A 17,780-nucleotide genomic window follows, 5' to 3' on the forward strand; every position below is an offset into this window, starting at 1 on the left:
TTGATGTTCGTTTCTTCTCCCCTCAGTCTGTTACACGCACGACTGAGGGTATGTCTCCATTTATTGTTATATCTTTTCTCGCTAATAATCTACCTACGATAGATCTGACTCTGTCTAGATTTCACAGAAACGTCCGCTGACATCAACTCGTCCAGTATGCATCAGGAAAAACCTCCTGTTTTAACTTAGACAACATTAGGATAATTGCATTAATTTGATCTAAGCTCACTAGGCTAGTAAAAATTTGACCTAGGCTCTCTAATTTTTCGAAAATTGTACATAACTAGCGCAAAGTTACAAAAGTATGTCTATCTAAGTATGAATTAACGAAGAAATGTGGGCACTCATCGAGAACATTAGTGGAAGTCCAGTCACGAGGAGCAACATGGCCGAAACGTGGAATCAAATGAGCACTACGATATATATTAGTAACAGGTATAATACTAGCCATGTGTTCCCCATTCACAACAACACGCGAAACTTTGTGTAGTCCATGATTGTGTTCAGGTGCACGAAATGCAGAGAACCATTCAACGTAAGCCAAATGCTTCGGAGGGCGAAATGTTGATGGAAATAGCATAGGGATGGCCTTAGGAGGGATTGAGAAAATCACCCGGACCTGCGCAACTCGATATCCTGGTATAGTTGGTCACATTGTCAATTTGTATCAGCTAAAACAACAGTGACTCACCCTCAATGCCAACTGGCCCTCCAGTGCCATCATTAACTAGCGCGGTATCAAACCAGGGGGCAACATCATCAGATGCAAATTTTCCTGAACGCCGTCCAGGGCATGCATGAACACTATCGACGGTTACTGGGAGATCACCATGGTCACGAGCGTCAACTGATACCCACTTGACTTTGTGAAACACTGGTACAGCTTGAAAGGGTATGTGCACATTAACCGCATGATGTTCGAGCTGCGCAGGTGTAATCATGGTGTTCTGATTCACAAAGCTGAGTCTAACTCTAGCAATGTAACGTGCCAGTGATTCGCGGAAATATGGAGCACCATAGTCGCTCTTGATCTTGTCAAATGTAATGGCCTTCAGAGTCGGATGCTTCGTCATTGTTTGAGAACGACCAAATGACATATCCGGAGGGCGAGTCTGATGTCCTGGATGAAACTCTGTGGCACCAAGTCTCCACTGAATATATTGTTCGTGGCGCAGAATCTTCTCTTTTCATTTGAGCCAAGAGGCCATTTGTGCGAACTCGTTTTTGCGGTTTGTCGAACGGTAGGCATCTTTTGCAAGGTCGATATGGAGACGCTCCATGTATTCAGTACTATAGTTGTCAGCTGTGCCGTACATTTGAATCATGTGAGTATAGTGAAGCACAAAGTGAAGCTTAGGCAGGTTGAATGAGTTCCGAATTCCAAGGTCAACAAATATATCCTTGTTCTCGTGAAAGAGCTCAAGGGCCTCATTGAGGAAAGCTAGCGTCTCAGAGCTGTGGCACGGATATTGTGCGAGATATAGAAAATCGAGCAGACCACGGACGGCACGGAGAAGTCGGGCAGAGGACATATTGTTGGGGAGTCTGATATCAATAATGATGCCAAGTAAGAACCGACAGATTTGGTTGTGCTCGGTGCCACTTAATCGTGAAAGTGTTGTTATACCTTTCATAAAATGTCGAATGTGGTGATTAGGAGGAAGGCATCGGCATCGCGCATCTATCTCTTCACTACTGCACGCTTTGGACAGCCAAGCAATGAGGTGCTTCACAAGACCTTGGTATAACTGATGGAGGATGTCTGGCATGATAGACTCGAAGATATTGGCCAGCGGTAGTGTCTCCCAGAAAGGATGAATGATGGGCTTAATGCCAGCTTCCGTGCATGCGTGAACAAAGGCTACTCCACCTTCATCAAGAGTGGCCAGCACATCAAGTACAGCGGCTAGGTCTCGTGGCTGAAAGTTTGCGTCCCTGGCTGATAAACCTAGTTCATCGGAGGGAGTATCACAATTCGGACATTCCATAGTCTTGACTCCAGTTGCTAAGACTTGCTCTGGATAATCTCCAACGAAGCACGCAAATACAGGGTGACCTCGTCGTATAGCTCCATCACCGCTTCACATGTTGATCCCTTCGATTCCAGCAGTGCTGAGGGGAGCAAGAACACGTCCCATACAAGCATGATAAAGGTTGACAAGCATGCGACATCGGGAGGCTTTGTTTGTAATATGTTCGAGGCGAGTCGTTGGGAGGTATGCGAGAAGAATGTGGGCTTGACACGATGGCTTCCGACGAATCTCTTTCGGAATATTCCCAATAGTCAGATATACAGGATATGCGGTCTTGTTGCGAAACATCGTCACCTGGGTCTTGTCAGATGAGATTATGACCGGGATTACTGTCGCACCGGGGCACTCCTTATCGAGTTTTTTCTAAAATATTGTTGGTTAGTTTTGGGTAGATTCTCAGATTAAGTTTTACGAACCTGGCAGTCCCACCACCATTTACCAGTGTGCATGTCGTGATATAAATGAACGGTCTTGTCTTCATCAGCGTATTGGCGTTCGGGCACGAAGACAAGATACTGGGCAAAATTTGGGTCGCCAAAAAGAGCTTTAATGCATTCAATTATGTCACAATAATAAATATCGAATGCTTGATCCGCAATGATGATCTGTTCACGTTTGAATTTGGGACGGCCTGGGAGTTCATTGTCGATGATCATGTTCAGCTCACGTGAGTTCTTGAAGGAGAGTCCAATCTTTTCACTGAGCTGGAGGGTTTAGAATGAGATAATGCAGATTTTACAGGAGCATGACGAACTCACACCCTCGATTGAAAGAAGATCTGAAAACACTGTCGAGCTAGGACCTCATAATTTGGCCCACCGAGCCATTTCTCAATCGATTTTCGATGCAAATGGTGCATAGATGTTGTCAGTGTTTGAGCCACTTAGTTGAGCATGATAGGTAGAGTTGCTAGGCTGCTGAGTTAAACTAACAGGCTGTCCGGCTTGTTGACAAGGATACTTGACAATGATGGGTTGCTGCTCACAATCACGGAGTCGCTGCTCTACTTCATGCCGAACTTCCCGCTGTTGTGGGACATCAGGGACAGGGGTTGATCCCGAGTCATCGGATTCGCCATTATCGTGGCATGTGGAGTGAGACTCCTGCGGAAGAGGAGGTTCCCATTCATTGAAGCCATCATCGTCCCCATCATCATCTGAATGCTCCTCATCTCCAGGTTCGCCATGTTCGTCAACGTCCAGCTGTTCATCGAACCCTTGCCACTCAAAATCGTCCTCTGTCCCAAAGTATTCACCTTCGAGTTGCGATGGGTCCAGTACTGGAGTAGGGGGAGGATTAAGTTCCAATGAAGAGAGGTACAGAGCTCGACAAACAGGATTGCTGGTTTGAGCGAGGTGCTGACTATAGCTGGTTATTGATGCAAGTTTCTTATCGCACGCAGGGCAAATCATTTCAGGCATGATCTATGAAGAACTCTTGGGTTTGATGACAGATTTATTCTATGAAAATTGACTTACAATGGAGCCTTGTCTGCAGTGGAGAACACGTGAGATTGTCTTGAGCGAAAAGAAAAAGTCCAAGTCTGAGGCGGTTGAGAACAAAGCAGTGGGTATTGCCCATATTCTCAGTGACAAATATAGCTAGTGCATTTTGGTAAAAAATGCATGCATGTTCATATAAATTTCACTTATGAAGTGACCTGTGGTGGTTAGATTGAATCATTCACAGAAGTCTTTCTCAAAGTCTGCCCAAAACATGGATGGATCTAGGTCCTCCGATGCTGACATAGGTTAAATGAAGTCTGAAGACATGAAATTAGGTGGTAGATCGGATAAATTGGGTTGTGGTTGGCTCATACAATTCGAAGCTGGAGGTACCGAAGGTGTCCCGGTTATGTGGTGGATGTTGTTCACATTCTCAGTGACAAATGTAGCTAGTGTGTTTGGTAAAAAATGCACGCGCGTTGCTATGTAATTTTCACTTACAAGTTGTGTATGGCATGGAATCTCGTCCGAACCAATATGTCATGGATATTGCTCGCATTTTCAGCGACGAATGTAACTGGTGTATTTGGTAAAAAATGCACGCGTGTTGTTTGGGTAAACTCACTTACAAGTTGGGTATGACATGGAACATCATCCACGGTGGTGAACCGGGTGAATGGATGATTATGGGCTAGCGTTGTCAGTAAAAAATATGCGGTGGATATTGCTCACGTTCTCAGCAACAAATGCAGCTAGTGCATTTGGTAAAAAAAATGTGCCCATGTTGTTAGTGTAAATTTTAAGAGGGTCCGTACATAAGCCCTTACCTGTGCTGACATTTTGACGGATCATATATAACTTAGATCGAACTGTAAATTGCACTGCTCAGTCATCCCTACAACCAACATTTTGCTCACCATTCCAGTCTTGCCAGAGAAGACCACATTCATTCATTTGATATTTGCGCTCATTTCTGCCTTATATTAGACGCCTTCAAGTCAACTTGAATGGAGCCTGCTTCACGCCGTAAGTCAGTAGTGACATTTACGAGGATGAAAAACTTACCAAATCCAAGCACGACGCAAGGCAAAGGACCTGGCTTTGGAAAATCCTGGTAAGCATGCATATCTCATGGTAGCGGTGCGATGTAGAACTGACCAATTGATCCGGCGCAAGTGTGGGAACAGCTTCAGAGCAAGCAGTCACGCCGCACCAGTCACAGTACTAAGTGTCACAATGATTCGCCAGTCAAAGATCCTATTCCTGCGAAACAGAGCAAGTCGACAAGAGACCACGGTAAGTCTTGACTCTGTAGATTTGAACTATGAAGGATAAGGTTGCTGACACACAAATTAGGAAAAAATTCTCACTGAATGATTGAGAAGTCGGATGACGAGGAAGAACTTGTCCCACCTCCACCATCTCAATACGTATTCAACCCGCCTCCTCGATTGTCCCGTCGACAGCCGCATCACCCTAAGAGTGGTATTCTTACTTTTTTGGGGTCTATACTAACTTACTAAGTATTAATTATTGTAGGTCGCAAGACATCCAAACTGGAGGACTCAGATGATGGTGGCGACTCTGATACTGGCAGCTACAAACATGTTCCAAGCGACGAGAGTGAAGAATCAGACCTGGAGCCAGTAGAGTCTATCGCTCAGGCTCTGCTGGAAGAGGTGAGTCAAGACTTTGAACTCACGAGTGGCAAGGGTTTCTCATTACTATTTGAAAAGACTCCTGCGATCGCAAGTTCAGACCGCCATAGTAAGAATAAACAGGCAAAGGTATTAAGTTCATTTTGGCAATTTGAAGCAGCTGCTGACAAGGCTCAATACCAGATGGTTAGGGTTTCAAGCGCCAGAGAGAGAAAACGTGCCATGGAAGTAAGTAGAAATATTTCTATCGGTCCAGTACTAAGACAATTCTTTATTTTTCAGACCCCCAAGTGGAATGAGTCAGTCTCAACCATCTCGGAGTTCGATTTGTCATTGGTCATGACGGATGACAGTATTGTACCTAAGGAAGAAGAGATTGATGAAGATACTCAATGCAGTGCCTGCGATGTTGCTGGTGCACGATCCAAGAAAGCCTCAGCTCGTGACCCCATGGCTCGTCTTGTTTACACCAGGACTGGGTCAGTGCGTCTTACTGACCAAAATGATGACCTTCATATGGTCATTCAACATGGTATTCTTGAGCTGAAGGCATACATTGCCTTCAATCATGGTTACCCTGAAGTCATCGCCAAGAATACTTATGGGCGCGAAATACTTACCAATGCTGTGCAATATCTCAAGGCAACACCAATTGAGAAACGCATGCGCACTGATAAGGGGTACTTGAGTGCGCTCGTGGGCTTAGTATGTGTTTTCCTCATCACACCATTATGAATGTCAACTCTGGTTGCTTATAGATCGACACTTGTGCCAGTCTCTTTCGTAGAGATATCAAGGATGCAGCCTGCAAGAACATTGTAGGCTATTTTCAGCTTGGCCTGAACTGCAGTGCCATCCTCGAGCGCCTTCTACCGGATCATCTATACATTTTCCCGCAGACTTTTAATGTTTGTTTTCATTTTTAGCACAGTTTTAACATGCTGACACCATACGGTTTAACATTATCAAGGCGCAAGGGCTTCCATCCCCGATTTGCAAGAAGCCATATCAAGCAGAACCTATATTCACCATCCTTTTCGAGATATTTTTTAAGAATATAAAGTCCATCGGCTCTCAAGTTCCTCAACGGTTCCTCGACATTGCGAAAAACAAGGCACATCGCCCCGAGATCCCTATTCCCATGTTATCTATCGTCTGCACTGCGGTAAAATCTATGTCTCCCATTCATTCAACCATTGATAATTTTGACTTGCTAGATCTACGCAGCTCTTCTTGGCAAGAAGAGCAAGTCTAATGACGATTTCAAGTTCACAGGCAATCAATTTTGCGACAACTACAGCTACCATGTCTCCGTATTAGAACAAATTCGAGCGACAGCACCCAACAAATTCCACAAAATGATGTCGGACATATATGAAGAAGTCCAGTAAGTCATTCTCAGCACCGCTACCAGTGTTACTGACCTGAGTCGTCTAGGTGTCTCCGCCTGGATACTTCTGGAACTTATTCCCAGGATGTCAGTCTCACATTCCTGGACATCGATGGCATGGATGACGAGTAGTTCCGTTCGACCATCGAGCAGCGCCGAGTCAGACTTTCGAGGGTGATTTCACTCATTATATTGTTTTATAGTAACATCTAGTCGAACCATGCTCATTCCTTACATCTTTGATTAGCTTACACCTTACTGTGCTCGTCCTGATACCCAGTTCCAATTGAAACCTAATTGATTTGAATATTGCGTGTGATATTAAGCCTGAAAAACATGTCCAGTGCAGCTACAGGATGCTCATAACTATCAATAGGATGCTACAAAACTCTCAATAATTAGCTCTAGGATCGTAAAATTAGTGCTAATTAGCAGGGCACCAATAAAGCGCTCCTAATCATCTAAGTTGTCTAATTAGCGAAAGTTAGACTAATTTTCTCTAATTTGTTCTAATTAGAGCGGGAGGTTTTTCCTGATGCATGAACTCGGCTAAATTCGAAAGTGTGCCAAACCCTGCGGCGACCTCACGACATGCAGTGTAATCATGATGTTTGAAGTGTGCGTCTGAGACGACGCATTCACCATGGAGTAGATGTTGCAACAACATTTTTCACAACTCGAGCAAGGGAGGAGACCCCCTAAAATCTAAACCATGCAGAGCACATGCCCGCTCGAGCAACACAACTTCAGATGAGAATGGACCCAAATGGACCCCCAAGCGACACGATGCGAAGAATATATCATGCACAATAGACTGTGACCATCTACAAGACGTTAAAACTGCCCCTGCGAGGGATGAAGATTGCGATAATTCTGCGTGGCCACTGACAGCAGATTCTGGCAAACGGCTTGCACTACCACCAAATATACACGAAGTTGCTAGAAACACAAAACAAAATCAGAAAGATAGCAAGAATTCAACGGTGAAGTACTATCACCTTGAAGTCCAGACGCGCTACAAGAATAAGGATTATGAACAGGATGCTCGTCTTCCCGTCCAACAGCATGCCACGCAGCAATCCAATTCATCCCAATCAAAACATCACAATCAAGACTGCGCACGACCTCAAACTCAACGTCAGTCGTGAGCACACGGCCATCATAGGAAGCCATGAGAATGTCAGAGAAACGAGAACCCGGTGCTGGCGCTGAATGACTGAGGTCATGAGCAACTGGAATAGATACAAAACAACGACTTGAATCAGTATCGAAGACGACAGAGACAGGGAGACGGCCGATGAACGAGGTCATGATGGTGAGAGCACAAGAGGGGTGTAAGCATGAGAGCTCGACAGCGATGCGATGATCGAGCAGGCGAGAGCTAAAGGCGGTGTAGAACGATCGATCAACACAGCCTCATTACCATCTAAGGCGAGAAAGAGATGGGCGGCAAGATCGTGAAAATCTACCGCCAAAACGTGAAAAATAGCGAACTATAAGACCCACTGCCTAAAGGTAGCGGGAATATGGTGTTACCCAGGTGGAATTTTCAATGTATCTACTACCCACAGTGCAGGAAAACAACGGAGAAACGGAGAACTTGGATAACATGGCCCATACTTTCATCTGTACATGTCGCTAAATTACAAAAGGCCCACCTTATATTTCACATGTTCATGCCCGCCGACCAACAAACTCTCGCCAAGATCGCACCTCCGGGGGTATCTTGCCCTCGGTATACTTCGTCAACCCACCCTGGGCTATCTTTTTTCCAAGTGCTTCTACCCACAGCTGTGCGCAACGGGCGTTGTTAAGTAACGGCAGTCCAAAGTCCACAGCGTTCCTCCGTGCAACATAGTCCTCGTCATCGAAGCCGGTGCCGCGTGCCTTTGCGAGGTTTATCACACACTGGATCTCATACTCGTCGAAGACCTCACGCAGCTTGCGCTTGTCGGTCTTTGGGAAGAAGATGCGCTTCGCAGTGATATAGGGGAGGTTGTTGAGATATGCTTCGACCTCAGGCGAGGAACAGTAGAGCTTGAAACCGAGATAAAGGAGCTCCTTGGCAACGGTGGCCATTTCAGGCTTGGTGATATCTCCACCGATAAGGACACCAGAGTTAAGGCGGGGAACTTTGAAGCCTGTTGTACTGAGCAATGACGCCCAATATGCCTCGTGGATGTCTATGCCGAAGCTGGCGACTTCACCCGTGCTGGCCATTTCTAAACCAGATAGTTAACAAAGTGAACTCTGAAGATAGACCGGATGCAACCAATACTCACCCACACCCAGGAAGGGATCTGCACCTCCCAGCCGAGTCCAAGAGAACTGAGCAACCTTGATCGAAGTATAATCACGTTTCTGCTTCATCAAATCAACAGGCTCTGGAACATCGTGGTCCATAATAGCTGCCGCTGCGGTCTCGATGAAATTATGGCCAAGGACCTTTGACACGAAGGGGAACGACCGCGATGCCCGCAGGTTGCACTCAATCACTTTGAGCTGAGGCTCGTCATTGGGCCCGTCAGCAGGCTTCTTGATGACCTGCATATTGTAGGGACCAGAAATCTCAAATGCAGCAGCGACCTTCTCCGCGATGGTCTTCAAGCGTGCCATGTCCGTCTCTGTCAGCGAGAACGGGGGTAGGACAAGGGTGGCATCGCCCGAGTGTACACCAGCATTTTCAACGTGCTCAGAGACGGCGTGGACGAGGAGCTTGCCCTTGTGTGCAACGGCATCGACATCGATCTCTTGCGCATTATCGATGAACTTTGTAATGACGACAGGGTGCAGGGGCGAAACAGAAGCAGCAGCGGACAGATTATACTCCAAGGAAGACTCTTCATAGACAACGTTCATGGCAGCACCGGACAGAACGTACGACGGGCGGATGAGAACCGGGTAGCTAAACAGAGGGATCAGCAAGTGGGTTTAGTCATTAACTAAAACGATACACACCCAACTTTCTGAGCGAAGGCTTTCGCGGCTTCCAGGTTCGTGACCTCACACCACTCCGGCTGATCAACACCGATGCTATCCAAGACAGAGGAGAACTTGTGGCGGTCCTCGGCAGTGTCAATCTTTTCTGGATCAGTACCAAGCACTTTGACGCCATCCTGTTTGAGACGAAGCGCTATGTTCTGGGGAAGTTGACCTGGTTCACGACATTAGTTTCCTACTCGGAATGCTTGTCAGTAATTCTAAACTTACCACCGACACTGACGATGACACCCTGAGATTGCTCAAGTTCATATATGTCCATGACACGCTCGTAGCCAAGCTCTTCGAAATAAAGCCTATCAGCCTCATCGAAATCTGTCGATACCGTTTCGGGGTTGTAGTTGATCATGATCGTGCGTTTGCCCATACCCCTCAGTTTCCGTGCGCAAGTAACTGCACACCAGTCGAATTCAACTGAGCTGCCAATGCGATACACACCGCTTCCGAGAACCATGGTACCATGCTCATCGAACTCAACATCATGCTCAGAGGCATTGTACGTCGTGTAGAGGTAGTTCGTGTGCGCTGGGTATTCAGCGGCCAGAGTATCGATACGTTTGACGAAGGGAGTGATGCCAAGGGATTTGCGGTGAGCGCGGACAATGTTTTCAGTCGAGGCAACGAGATCACCAATCTGCCCATCGGAGAAGCCCATGCGTTTGGCTTGCTTCATGAGTTCGAAGTCTATGTCTTCGATGGAGCCAACTGTCTTGATAGCCCTGCTCGTCTGAACGATATTGTCTATTTTGTAAAGGTACCACTAGGGACAAAGTGAATACAGTGACGCTCGGTTGTGAACGAACTCCTTACCTTGTCGATCTTGGTCAAGTCATGCAACTGGTCAACGCTGTAATTCTTGTTGTACATCGCATAAGCAATAGCAAAGAGTCGCATATCCGTGGGCTTCGACAAAGCATTATCAAGATCCTCAGGCTGAACATATGCCTCGAACCCTTTCCACCGCGGGTCGACCTGGCGAATGGCCTTTTGAAGACTCTCTTCGAATGTGCGACCAATGGCCATGACCTCCCCAACACTCTTCATTGAGGACCCAACTTCGCGGTTGACCTGTGATGAAAACTTTGCGAGGTCCCACTTGGGAATCTTAGTGACGATGTAATCAAGAGAAGGCTCGAAGCAAGCCGTAGTGGTCTTGGTCACTGCGTTGGGTAGTTCTGGAAGGGTATGTCCGAGGGCGATTTTAGCGGCAGTGTAGGCAAGCGGATAACCAGTAGCCTTAGACGCCAGGGCACTTGAGCGACTTAGACTGTAAAAAGGTGTTAGGTGTAGAAAAATATGAAAAGAACCATGAACGTACCGGGCATTAACCTCAATGACACAGTATTCCTTGGACGTGGGATTAAGTGCATACTGGATGTTGCACTCGCCGACGACACCAAGATGCCTGATGACCTTGATAGCAGCGCTACGAAGCATGTGGTATTCGTCATCCGGGAGAGTTTGAGACGGTGCAACCACAATCGAGTCACCGGTATGTGTACCAAGAGGATCAAAGTTCTCCATATTGCAGCAGATGATCGTGTTCTAACAAGAGCATACGCATTCAACTTCATAAAGCACAACAAAACGGAATCAACCTACATCAGCACCATCACGAACAACTTCGTATTCGAGTTCCTTCCAGCCCTTCATACTCCGCTCAATCAAAACCTGAGGGGACAGACTCAAACTCTTTGCAGAGAGATCACGAAGCTCGTCGGGGTTGTTGGCAAAACCAGAACCGAGACCACCAAGAGTGAATGCTGACCGAAGGATGACGGGATAACCGATTGTCTCTGCTGCATCCAAAGCTGCACTGACGGTAGATACAGCTGTGGACTGTGCAACTGGAATGTCGATTTCTGAAATGAAAAAAGGTTGTGATATGGTCAACCAACAAAAATCGGTTACGGGTACCTTTGAGAGCTTGCACGAAAAGTTCACGGTCCTCAGAAACTTCAAGAGTACGGATCGGAGTTCCGAGGACCTTGATGTCCAGGCGCTCGAGGACACCCATTTTGTCCAGCTCAATACCAACATTGAGTGCACTTTGACCTCCGAAAGTCAAAAGGATACCATCTGGACGCTCTTTCTCCAATACATATGCAACGTAGTCCGCAGTGATAGGAAGGAAGTAGACTTCGGATGCTAATTCATGAGACGTCTGCCAGGTTGCGATGTTAGGGTTGATGAGAACGGCATCGACACCTTCTTCGCGCAAAGCTTTCAGTGCCTGCGAGCCCGAGTAGTCAAACTCGCCGGCTTGACCAATGCTGAGGCCACCACTGCCGACGATGACAACCTTTTTGACATCTGGACGGGGAAGCTTGGGAAGAACCTTGGCAGAGATTCTGCGAGCAATCTCTGATGGCGAGTTAAGGACATGTTCGCCATCCTTGGGGATATATGAGCCGACTGCTGGTGCAGCTACTGCTCGCAAGGTATGTGTGGGAAAGAAAAGTGCCCGATGTGGAGTGGAGTGAAAAGAGCGAGCTCCAATATTTTTACATCTAGAAAATTGACGGAGAAGAGATGACCTTATAGGAAGGGCCATCCTTTTCTATACAGCCTTAGCTAGGCAGGTCTTCAAGCTTTCAAGCTGCAAGGAGGGAAAAAACGAGGTCACTAAGATAGCTAAGATGGAGCACAAATTTCAATATGAGTCGGTAATCAGATATTGAGGACGTACTCGTCGCGTGTGTTCTGAGTGAAAATCATACACACTCTCGCGGCTCAGCAGGGAATTCGAATCCACACTTGGCGGCGATGGGCAACTTGTGATGACAGCTAAACAACAGCTAGAGACGGCTTTTTCCTTCTTTTTAACCTGCGTACAACGTGACCTAACATGACTCATGAGAAGCTTCTTAAAGCGGAAGGTTCATCGCGTGCATCAACACGTTTGCGCATCAACTACATAGTATGGTCAGTGCTGCCGGCTAAGCTAGATCTTCAACGAGCTTCAAGTTTAGAATGCGAGTGACATGAGATCACTGATAAGGATCTCCAGTAATAGAATTTAACCCTGGCTGCAGTTCGACGTGGCAGGTCGCTCACTGTCATCGCGCAGGTCGGAGACAACTGACATCACACTGGATTTTGAAAGAGTACAGCTATCAGTGTCGTGGCACTGGCAACAGCGCGTGTATTATGCAGTAATGTTCTAACCAGCTAGCAAGTGAGAAATACCACTGCGAAAAGTTTGTGTGTCCAAGAGGGAGTAGACAAATATGATGCTCCGGGCGAGAATTACGAGGGGCTTAGGGCCGCAAAGTCCTCGAGCTCAATAACTTCAGAAGAATGAGCATCCTAAATGAAGAACATGCTGCCAGGTCAGCAAGCTTTGAGCTTTTGAAAAAAAAAGCATATGTCCCGTGGTGCCCTCCTGTCGGACGTGCATTATTTTACGTGGTCGTCCGCTCGATGGAGCGTAAGGTGTCCAATATTGGCTTCGTGCCGATTAGCATTGTCAGAGTAAGAGCATTGAAAATTGGCGTTCCAGTTATTCCAATACTCAGCACTGTTTGCTGTTCTGGCAGCAATACCTCACGGGAAGATGGATCCATAGCGTACAGGAGTTCAGTTACGCCTACAATGGGGGCTGTGACTTGTATGAATGGTAAGCTGGGCAAAAAGCTGCTATCGCCTCAGCGCAAAAGGAACCAATGTCTTCCTTCTGTCTGTTTTCCTGCGGAAGACTAGGTCGTTTGAGGAGGTCGTGGAAATCCCTGGGTACTCCCTGAGCTCGTCCCAAATAGTACAAGGACTTTTGAATCAATGGAGAGCCAATGAAGGCAAATCAGCAATTCATGAATTGCGACCGCACCTCGAAGAGTCTCGCCTGTCCTTGAGGCCCACCTTGCTAGCTTCTGGCGCATAACGGCGTCCAAATCTAGGAGAGACATGAGCGACGCTAGCCTCGCTTTCCGTGGTGACAGCCGCAATTGGTTCCAGGCGCCTTCCTCCCGCAATACTTCCGGAGCAGCCTTCTCGATAGAAGGAACTGAATTCGTAGATTAATGGGAAAAACTATCACAGTTGGATCGCAGAACTGTCACATGTTGGTCTGCGAAGCTCTGTAGCCTGGGGCCTGCGTGACTCGCGACTCCAACCAAGCGGCAGGCCCCAGGTTTACCTACATTACCGATTTGCATCGTGCACTTCCTGAATGGTTTAACCACATCAAAGAGTCGCACGGTAATTTGTTTCTCTCACCCACAAATAACACAACGATGTGATTTGAACACCTCAAGGCCCCAGTCAGCTGGATCCGTTACTTGAGCACTCGTCACTGGTTTAAGTACAATTGAATGTTTAACAGAGTTTACTAGGGTAGTGAGATGAGAGATGTGTTTTGATACAATGTAAGGCATAAAAACTTCGGGTTAAGTTGGATCTTTCTTCGCTCTCTTCTTCCTCTCCGGCTCTTCATCTCGCGACCTCTTGCGACTTGAGGGCTTTACACTTTCATCTGTGGACCACAATGTCCCCTCAGAATCAGATTTAGTTCTGCAAAGCAATCAGTACGCAGGATGGAGACCCTCGTCAACAAAACTTACGAGTACTTTGAGTAGTCCGACTCCGAAAGATCATTGTCTTTATTGGATTGATTTGCTTGCTCCCACATCGCCACGCGCACCTTCTTCCTCTCGCCTTTCAGCCATCTGATCCTATACCTGCGCGGCTCCCTCTCCAGCTGCGCTGTTCCATCCCAAAGTTCCTTCTTGACTTTCATTTTCTCGAAATAAGAGAACTCCAGTCGCTCGCGCATTAAACACGTTTCGCGTAGATCGGGTAACACCCCAGTCATAATGGTAGCAGCGCGTTCAAGGAGCTGCTCTGACTCTAGAACCCGGGCCTCGAGGAGTGGCATGCTGTCGACGAGGCCGGTGAATGTGCACAAGGAATCGCGGTTCTCCCATTGGCTGATTGGGAAGTGAGGGTTGTCGTTTGAGGTGCAGGGACGTTGTGCAGGTTTCGTCATGCTAGATTCTGAGCTTTCGAGTGTGGGATATGAAATTGCTTTTAAAAGCACTTGAGTCTTGATGTATTTAAAAAGGCCACAGTTAGAGTCCACAAGACACAAATCCGAACAGTCGGTGTGCTTACCTATTACCTATTGTTCTCCAGAGCCGGGTATGCTTGGACCTTCATGGAGTGGCTCAGGTCATATGAATAAGAGGAAGTGTATCACATTCGAGAAAGACCCTAGGAAGGTGGACATCGTCTTGCAAGTCGCAGCTAGCTGCAGCCTGGCATGATTCATGCAGAATTTGAGATGATGATCTACCCTGGCGATCACTTGGCGATCTCGCAGTCAGACACAGCGGAGACGAACGCGGCGTCACTGAATGTTGTTCTCGATGTGGTTTTTTACTTGCTCGCCTTGGACTGGTACCCTCGAGCGAGCCGAATTCGAGACCGTAAGTAATAAGGCTTTACTAGATGAAAGCATGAGCATCATCGATGATCGTTCTCTGGTTTTGCCACGCCTCGTGTCCGCTAGACTTGTAAAGCAATTGTCTGACTTAATCTAAGGCAAGATGGCCGAGCGGTCTATGGCGTGTGACTCAAGCGCAAGCTTGCCTGCAAAGCAGGTTTCTCATCCTCGTAAGAGGGCGTGGGTTCAAATCCCACTCTTGTCATTATTTTTTCTCTTTTTCTCTCTAAGTACTCACGTAGCCCTGCAGCAGGGGAATGCTGCCAGTAGAGTTTGCCCAGTCCTCCCAGGCTTCGTCATCATGTAGTTTCTTTCGCCAAAGGTCCTGGTGCCGCTCACTGTTGATTGCAGCTGGGACTCGTCGATGATTTGACCATGCTTTCTTGTTGCCACAAGTGAAACTGTTCCCGGATCCTTGCTTTGACCGCGGACTTTTGTACTGAGATGATCTAATCTATTGTTCTCTAGGTACAAGCATACATCGTGTATTTAAGTTGTAGATGTCAATCCACAGAAGCCCACATCACGCAAACAAATTTAAAGTACCACAGGTTAATTCCAACCTCCCTAAACATATCTCCAACTTGATCTAGTAGCACATCTTTTCATCGGAGTACCCGTGCTTTCACCACACTACACAACATGACTGAAGCACTCCTTCATGATGTTCACTCATCTAACAACCCAATCCCAGCTTCGGGTTCTGGGGGACTTGACATGAGCGAAGTCACTCTTGCCAAATTGTCCCGTGCACAGCTGCAAAAGGTAGCTAAGGTGTGTATTGCATTTGTGGTCCTGGAGGCCAGCTACTGAACTAAAAATAGGCTCATAAAGTAAGAGCGAACATGAAGAGCGCGGCAATAATTAGAGAGTTAGTAAAACTCAGCGAGTTTATTCCGCTGCTGTACGTGCACTGCTTCATCTTCGATGTTATAAATGATGCTGACGATCGTTTAGTCAAGACGAAGAGAGCGAAGGGCCCCCGAGAAAGAAGTCCCGAACGACGGAGGGTCCTCCTGCTGCTGGTCCCTCAAGACAGGTCATAGACTTAGCTATGGACACAAGTTGTGAGCATCATACATCGCGTCGCAGTGCAAGAAATCTAACACCTGTCCAGTTGATTACCCCATCATCCAGGAGGATCCCCCCAAATCCATTATGATCCTAGCAGCCGTTACTCCGGTAAAAGCAGTCGGAAATGCTTCTGGCATAGCGCTTCAAAATCTAGCAGGAAAGTCGCCAAGCCTTTCACCGTTACTGGAAAGCCCCAAGGGGCACCTGGCTATGGATGATCACTCCAGTGATTCAGGTGGTTCCTACTTGTCCTACGAAAGTCCTAGTCAGCAGGGATTCCCCGTCAGCCCGCGTACAGGAATGCCTCCTCCAGAAGAACCACACATGCTCAACCGGGCTGTGAAAATCATGAGGCAGATCACGGCCGACGATCAACGTGTTCTTGCCCAGGCTACTGCTCTCCGCCGGAGAGCGGCGGGGCTGAAAGAACAGGCGAGGAATGTCCGAGATGTTATACGCGCTGAGCGGGGGCGCCGTGAGAGATTAGAGGCATACTTCACGTACTGGAGGGAGATTGCGCCCAAATGGCCAAAAGATTGGATATACGAAGAAGGCGAGGAGGATCAGATCCGAACAGAGCAAGTATTTAAGGCTATAACACCAACGTATGTGCTCTTCTGTCATTGACTTGCTCGCATTTCTGACCACTTGGTTAATAGGCTACCGTCAACAGGACCAACAGGCCCACCCACCTTGTCTTTCGACGGAAGAGACGCACCGTGAGTTTTCGTTTGCAGTTCGTTTTTCCACTCAGCCGACGGTGACTATCAGGGACTCGCATAGGCAGCCACGACAGGAAGCTCATTGTCAGGGGAATGGGACAGCTCCCCTTCCTGCAGAAGACAAGCAAGAAGGTGAACATTCCAATCACCTGCCTTCGCCGCAGTTGGCCACCAAAGGAAGAGTGGCAAAACGAAAACATCACGCTTAAAATGTTCACGATTAGTACCTTGAGAGAATATTTTACCATCAGTCATAATATATCTCGTTCTGACTTATATCACTCACAAGTCGTGTATTTACTATACCTCGCCATCAGGAATAACTCCTGCTCATCCATTTGTCCCTGACAGGGTTATCTTGCGTTCCCCAGTCTGATTCGTGCTATATAACCTATTTAGCAGCGGTCAGAACGAATATAAATATCGCCGCACCGATCGATTGAGCCTTGAGATCACCGGTAATAGGTAAGAGATGGTGCTCATCTGGCATACATAGTTCGTCGTGATTCACACTGTAATTTTGCATGATATCATCTGGTGGCGAGTACATAGTGTCAGTGTCAAAGCGTTGGGAAGACAAGCGAGTTGTGAAAAACTGGTAAATCGAGACTCCATGAGCTATTTCAAGCCGATTCTCATTTAGTATATGTATAAATTTCTGGAAGCACATACTAGAGAAATAAAGGGAGGACTCGTGACAAAGGTAGTTTCCCGTAGTCAGGCCTCTGCAGAAGAAAGAAAGTCGTTGACAAAGGTAGTTAACGAGAGAGCAGTGACGTACCAACTAAAGAAAGTTATCATGGACAATCATCCAACTTGTCACGGTAACTGGTGTTCTCTGCTCATCTTATCCTACAAAGCACTATAAAAATTCTCCGGATGAGTACCACAAGCGATCTAAGAGTGTCCTTGATGGATATGCAGGCGAAGGAGCGCGCACCAGCTATGGAAAGCTACAGTTTTGGGTAAGCAATTCTATTTTGCGGCGCTTTCTATCTCTGCGACTATTAATTGAGCT

General features: G+C 47.1%; 5 protein-coding genes and 1 non-coding gene across 6 annotated transcripts; 3 read left to right on the forward strand and 3 right to left on the reverse strand.

Moving 5' to 3' along the window:
- Positions 1-283: 283 nt before the first annotated feature.
- HD556DRAFT_1431983 (uncharacterized protein) lies at positions 284-3,454 on the reverse strand (the record flags this gene model as incomplete). Its single annotated transcript, XM_041305076.1, has 9 exons — positions 284-636; positions 692-1,183; positions 1,241-1,290; positions 1,315-2,068; positions 2,132-2,396; positions 2,450-2,737; positions 2,792-2,835; positions 2,917-3,010; positions 3,041-3,454. The coding sequence occupies 9 exons, from the start codon at positions 3,452-3,454 to the stop codon at positions 284-286; spliced, it is 2,754 nt and encodes a 917-aa protein (XP_041160548.1).
- A 1,397-nt stretch (positions 3,455-4,851) lies between these two features.
- On the forward strand, positions 4,852-6,761 carry HD556DRAFT_1475272 (uncharacterized protein; the record flags this gene model as incomplete). The annotated part of the gene is made up of 9 exons (XM_041308520.1): positions 4,852-4,963; positions 5,018-5,157; positions 5,215-5,265; positions 5,320-5,364; positions 5,419-5,841; positions 5,895-6,044; positions 6,107-6,301; positions 6,354-6,523; positions 6,574-6,761. 9 exons carry the CDS (start codon positions 4,852-4,854, stop codon positions 6,656-6,658), a joined length of 1,371 nt encoding a protein of 456 aa, XP_041160549.1. The 3' UTR covers positions 6,659-6,761.
- Positions 6,762-7,963: 1,202 nt separating this feature from the next.
- Positions 7,964-12,313, reverse strand: HD556DRAFT_1369875 (uncharacterized protein). Its single transcript, XM_041302905.1, has 9 exons — positions 12,216-12,313; positions 11,444-12,160; positions 11,129-11,388; positions 10,845-11,071; positions 10,337-10,793; positions 9,737-10,286; positions 9,485-9,680; positions 8,809-9,431; positions 7,964-8,748 (listed from the first exon to the last, which is right to left on the reverse strand). Exons 2-9 carry the CDS (start codon positions 12,078-12,080, stop codon positions 8,201-8,203), a joined length of 3,498 nt encoding a protein of 1,165 aa, XP_041160550.1. The 5' UTR covers positions 12,081-12,160; positions 12,216-12,313; the 3' UTR covers positions 7,964-8,200.
- Positions 12,314-13,569: 1,256 nt separating this feature from the next.
- HD556DRAFT_428386 (uncharacterized protein) lies at positions 13,570-14,611 on the reverse strand. The gene is made up of 2 exons (XM_041310576.1): positions 14,086-14,611; positions 13,570-14,035 (listed from the first exon to the last, which is right to left on the reverse strand). Exons 1-2 carry the CDS (start codon positions 14,508-14,510, stop codon positions 13,912-13,914), a joined length of 549 nt encoding a protein of 182 aa, XP_041160551.1. The 5' UTR covers positions 14,511-14,611; the 3' UTR covers positions 13,570-13,911.
- Positions 14,612-14,783: 172 nt separating this feature from the next.
- Positions 14,784-16,971, forward strand: HD556DRAFT_1308095 (uncharacterized protein; the record flags this gene model as incomplete). The annotated part of the gene is made up of 7 exons (XM_041300089.1): positions 14,784-14,949; positions 15,661-15,740; positions 15,791-15,870; positions 15,924-16,033; positions 16,084-16,645; positions 16,700-16,759; positions 16,824-16,971. The coding sequence occupies 7 exons, from the start codon at positions 14,784-14,786 to the stop codon at positions 16,969-16,971; spliced, it is 1,206 nt and encodes a 401-aa protein (XP_041160552.1).
- On the forward strand, positions 15,064-15,171 carry HD556DRAFT_t63. Its single transcript has one exon. It is a non-coding gene; the product is annotated as a tRNA-Leu (tRNA).
- Positions 16,972-17,780: the final 809 nt, after the last annotated feature.

This window comes from Suillus plorans (assembly GCF_016647745.1).
Source record: "Suillus plorans strain S12 chromosome Unknown HD556scaffold_26, whole genome shotgun sequence".
NCBI lineage: Eukaryota > Fungi > Basidiomycota > Agaricomycetes > Boletales > Suillaceae > Suillus > Suillus plorans.